The 4812-nt window shown below is 64.5% G+C and overlaps 1 protein-coding gene across 1 annotated transcript; it reads left to right on the top strand.

Annotated features, from left to right (window-relative positions):
- Positions 1-85: 85 nt before the first annotated feature.
- On the top strand, positions 86-4302 carry TAS1R1 (taste 1 receptor member 1). The gene is made up of 6 exons (XM_027632608.1): positions 86-243; positions 314-620; positions 958-1722; positions 1961-2173; positions 2378-2498; positions 3377-4302. Exons 1-6 carry the CDS (start codon positions 86-88, stop codon positions 4300-4302), a joined length of 2490 nt encoding a protein of 829 aa, XP_027488409.1.
- Positions 4303-4812: the final 510 nt, after the last annotated feature.

Here is a 4812-nt window from a genome sequence, read left to right as displayed (position 1 = left end):
GGCACCGCCCGCCCGGTGCCAAGCCCCGCCTGCCGCCGCCGCCGCCCCGTTAAGAGCCGCCCGGCCGGCGCCGCCTTGCCCCGCCATGCCGCCGCCCGCCCCGCTCCGCCTCTGCCTGTGCGCGGCCGCCGCCGCCGCTGCGGCCCTCGTGCTCCGCGGCGATTACCGCCTGGCCGGGCTGTTCCCGCTGCACATCGCCGGGCCCCGCACCGACGCCAGCCCGCTGGCTCGCGGCTGCGATGAGTGAGTGCCCGCGCCGCCCGCTCCCCCAGCCGCGGTCTGTCCTCCCTAATAACCGCTCTCGGTTCCGCAGCAATGCCGTCTTCAAGAGCCACGGTTACTGCCTGTCCCAGGCCCTGCGATTCACCATAGAGGAGATCAACAACTCCAGCACGCTGCTCCCGAACGTCACTCTGGGCTACGACATCCACGACACCTGCTCTGAGCCCGCCAACCTCCACGCCACCCTGAGTGCCCTCATCCGCAAAGGCAGGCAGGATGTCCAGCTGCTCCCCACCTTACAACACTATGAGCCCCAGGCTGTTGCTGTCATTGGCCCCGACAGCACACAGCTGGCCCTCACCACAGCTGCCATCCTCGGCATCTTCCTCGTACCAGAGGTAAGTCCAGCTCCTGCAGCTGATGAAGACTAGGGATCCTGAGCAGTGAGGGTTTGAGAGAGGGTGGACTCAGAGCTGAGGAGGCTGCTAGAGCTGGAAACGCAGCCCCTCTGTGTGGGCTGGCTGGGGTCCCTTCCCAGCCCCTATCTGGGGGCAGGCAGGAATCACAGTTGGCTCACCATCCATCACAGTCTTTTCCTGCCACAGCGCACTCAGTGCTGGCTCCACTGCCTGCCCAGCTCTGAGTCTCCCCAGGACAGGCTGCCCATGCCATTAGCTCTCAGGGATGCCACTGCCTGGGGCAGTACCTCCCCCTTTCTCCTGGGTCACTTTACAGATCAGCTATGAAGCCTCTGTGGAGACGCTGAGCGTGAAGCGGCTGTACCCGTCGTTCCTGCGCACCATCCCCAGTGACAGGCAGCAGGTGAAAGCTATTTTCCTGCTGCTGCAGCACTTTGGCTGGACCTGGGTGGCACTGCTGGGCAGCGACAACACCTATGGTAGGGGTGGCCTGGATGCCCTGCAGAAGTTGCTGAGCGCAAGTGACGTGTGCGTGGCCTACCGAGGCACCATTCCTGTCAACTCAGACACCAGCAACCCTGAGCTCCACAACGTGGTCCGACTCCTCACAGACATCAAGGTCAATGTCACCATCGTCTTCTCCAACAGCCAAAGCGCCCGCCCATTCTTTGAGGTGGTGGTCCAGAAGAACATCACAGGCATGGTGTGGGTGGGCTCTGAAGACTGGCTGTTGTCTAAAACCGTCTGGCAGGTGCCTGGCATCCAGACCATTGGCACGGTGATTGGGATGACAGTTGAAAACCCAGAGTCTGTGATGCTGGAACGCTTTGAAAGTTGGAAGATGATGGAGGAAGGTGCTGCGGCCAAGTGTGCCGGCACTGCAGAGGCAGGTGGGGAATCCGGGGGGAGCTGCACCCAGCACTACACCAGCTGCCGCTCCCTCACTGCTGCCCCCAACGTGTTCGACGCTCAAGCCTCCTTCAACGTGTACTCGGCCGTGTACGCTGTGGCCCACGGCCTCCACAACCTGCTGGGCTGTGCCTCGGGGGCTTGCAGCAAAGGCACCATCTATCCCTGGCAGGTAAGAGCAATATGAGGAAGGATCTTCCTTGTGGAAGAGGATCCCTGAGGATCTTTTCCCACAGGGAAGGATTTTCCCATTGTGCTCAGGCCTCACAGAGACCTGGATGGGACTTCCTGCAGATGATGGGGATTTGGAGAGCAGAGGCAGCACAGAGGAGGGATCCTCCAGCACATCTCCCTCCCAATGGCAGGAGTCTCAACTTTGGAAGGGCTCCTCTCACTCTTTTGTTTTACAGCTCCTACAAAAGATCAGGCAGGTAAACTTCACCCTGTACAAGAGCCGAGTCTCTTTTGATGCCAGCGGGGATATTTGTAAAGGCTACGACATCGTCATGTGGAACTGGAGTGGCTCAAGCTGGGCTTCTGATGTGATAGGAACCTTCCGTGTCAACCCTGACAGGCTGAGCATCGACCCAGGCAAAGTCCTGTGGCACACAAAAGATAACCAGGTACTGTTCTGCACTCAGGTCTTATTTATTCCTCACTACTGAGCTGGCTGTGTCCCAATGCCAGCTATTATGGGGCGTTTCCTCATAGCAGGGCAAAACTGAGGGTGGACAGAGGTGGTGTGGGGGGTGTCAGAGTGCTGCTGGGCCCAAGCTGTGCTGCTACCCACCCTGCTCACAGGCTGACCCTGTCTGCACTGCCGGCAGGCTCCCACCGCGCTGTGCTCCAAGGCCTGTCAGCCGGGGGAGTGGCGGCTGCAGCAGAACCGCCACCGGTGCTGCTTTAACTGTGTGGCCTGTCCGTTGGGAACCTTCCTGAACAGATCAGGTTAGTACACCCTGGGGGCTGCTCCCACCACTTCCTTGCCTGCCTGCATCCTGCCTCCTGCTCCCTTCTCCCCGTTCCCAGCCTCTTCTCTCCTGTGGTCAGTAAAGCCTGAGCTGACCTGATGGCAGTGGTCTGGCTCTGATTTGCTCACTGGTGGGTATGCAAAGCCTACGTCCTGCACTTTCCAGGGAGTGTTGCCCACAGGTGAGCCCACCTGAGCAAACACAGCCCCTTCTCCTGTGGCCAGGGGACAGGCATGTCCAGCCCAGCAGCTGTTCCCTGCACCGCATCCTCTGCCAGGGAAATTCGATGCAGTGGTTGCCTTTGTGCCCCAGATGGCACCTGGGGCTTCCACACCATGCGGTCACCAGCAGCTGGCATATGGAAATGTGCCCTGCCTCAGACAGACAGCAGCAGTGTCCTGCCTCAGAGTAACCAGCCACAATGACAACCCTCTTCCTGGCAGCTGGTTCCCTGGCACCCTCAGCCCGCTCTTGGGCTACGGGGTGGGGAGGGGCAGCTCTGAGAACAACGGGAGTGAGGTCCTGTCCCATTCAAGGGGGCTGCTGCAGACCCTTCCCAGGTTACTGCTGGATGCATGGGCCCCCTCTCATCCACAGCCCTGAGCCTAACCCAGCCGAGGTCCTGCAGGCCCCACACCTCAGCCGAAGCCACAGACTTTGGGGAATTCCATGGGTGGAACTCTGGGTGTGGGGGGTCTTTTGGAAAAAGAGCCCCCTCTGCTCCCCAAGGCCTGGGAGTGCCTGTGGGAATGAGCAGAACATGAGAGGTGGGCAGAGCCTGGGGGGGCTGCAGGCTGGGCTGTGGCAGAGCTCTTACGGGGTCCAAGGTATGCAAGGTGCCCATGTCCTCTGCAGACCCCTACAGGTGCCAGGACTGCAGGTTGGACGAGTGGGCCCCAGCAGGGAGCGAGGCCTGTTTCAACCGTGTTGTCGAGTTCCTGTCCTGGTCCGAGCCCCTCTCCTGGGTGCTGCTGACCCTGGCTGTGCTCCTCATGCTGCTCATGGTGGCACTGGCTGTCCTCTTTGCCCTCAATGCCTCCACACCCGTGGTCAAGTCTGCAGGCGGGAAGATGTGCTTCATCATGCTGGGGGCCCTGGCCTGCACCTGCAGCAGCCTCTTCTGCTACTTTGGGGAGCCCACAAGGCTGGCGTGCCTGCTGCGGGTGCCACTCTTTTCCGTCAGCTTCACCGTGTTCCTCTCGTGCGTGGCGACCCGCTCCTTCCAGATCCTCTGCATCTTCAAGCTGAACGCGCGCTGCCCGGCGCTCTACGAGGCCTGGCTGCGGCGCCAGGGCCCGCTGCTGTTTGTGGCCGGCAGCACGGCGGCGCAGGCCTTGCTGTGCTTGGCCGCCGAGGTCACCAGCCCCTCGGTGCCGCTCCGGGACTACGACGCGCAGCCCGACCGGGTGGTGCTGGAGTGCGCCCCGAGCGCCGCGGCCGCCGCCACCACCGCCTACACGGTGCTGCTCAGCGTGGGCTGCTTCGCGCTCAGCTACGCGGGCACGGACCTGCCCGCCGGCTACAACGAGGCCAAGGGCCTGACAGTGAGCCTGCTGCTGCACCTGGGCTTCTCGGCCGCCGTGCTCTGCTCGCAGGGCGCGCTGCGCGGCCGGGCCGAGGCGGCGGCGAAGGTGCTCGGGGCGCTGGGCACGCTCGGGGCGCTGCTGGGCGGGTACTTCGTGCCGCGGGCCTTCGTCATCCTGCTGCGGCCGCAGCAGAACACGGCCGAGCACTTCCAGATGGCCATACAGGCGTACACGCGCCGCTGGGCCGCCGCCTGAGCTGCGGGCACCGGCCCGGGGCCGCGGGGCTCGACTCGCCCCGCCCCGCCCCGCCCCGCACACCCCCCCCGGCCCGGCCCCAGCCCCGCACACCCAGACAGACAGACACACACACACACAGACACAGAGGCACGCGCGTCACTGCCGGCGCTCGGTGACGCCACGTCCGGCGGTGCCGGTGCCGGCCCCGGGCGCGGCCATGGCGGCGGCGGCGGCGCACAGCGTGCGGGTGCTGCGGGAGCTGAACCGGCAGCGCGCGGCCGGGCAGTTCTGCGACGCGACGCTCGGCGTGGGCGGCCGCGAGTTCCGCGCGCACTGGCCGGTCCTCGCCAGCTGCTCCCGCTTCTTCCGCGCGCGCGGCCCCGGCGGGCCCGTGGCGCTGCCCGACGGCCTCGCCGACACCTTCCAGCTGCTGCTCGACTTCTTCTACACCGGGCGCCTGGCGCTCACGGCGCACAACCGCGCCCGCCTGCTGGCGGCCGCCGAGCAGCTCGGCGTGCCCGACGCCGT

The sequence above is a fragment of the Corapipo altera genome, unplaced genomic scaffold (assembly GCF_003945725.1).
Source record: "Corapipo altera isolate COAL_440 unplaced genomic scaffold, ASM394572v1 58200, whole genome shotgun sequence".
In the NCBI taxonomy this organism is placed as follows: domain Eukaryota; kingdom Metazoa; phylum Chordata; class Aves; order Passeriformes; family Pipridae; genus Corapipo; species Corapipo altera.
The sequence above is the reverse complement of the archived record's forward strand: the minus strand, read 5'-3'. Positions and strand labels throughout refer to the sequence as shown.

Excerpts from the sequence above, each read along its gene's own strand:
- TAS1R1 (XM_027632608.1), top strand. The coding sequence starts at position 86 with ATGCCGCCGCCCGCCCCGCTCCGCCTCTGCCTGTGCGCGGCCGCCGCC. Across the intron at positions 1,723-1,960 it reads GCACCATCTATCCCTGGCAG|CTCCTACAAAAGATCAGGCA; the intron begins GTAAGAGCAATA and ends TTTGTTTTACAG. Across the intron at positions 2,174-2,377 it reads GGCACACAAAAGATAACCAG|GCTCCCACCGCGCTGTGCTC; the intron begins GTACTGTTCTGC and ends CACTGCCGGCAG.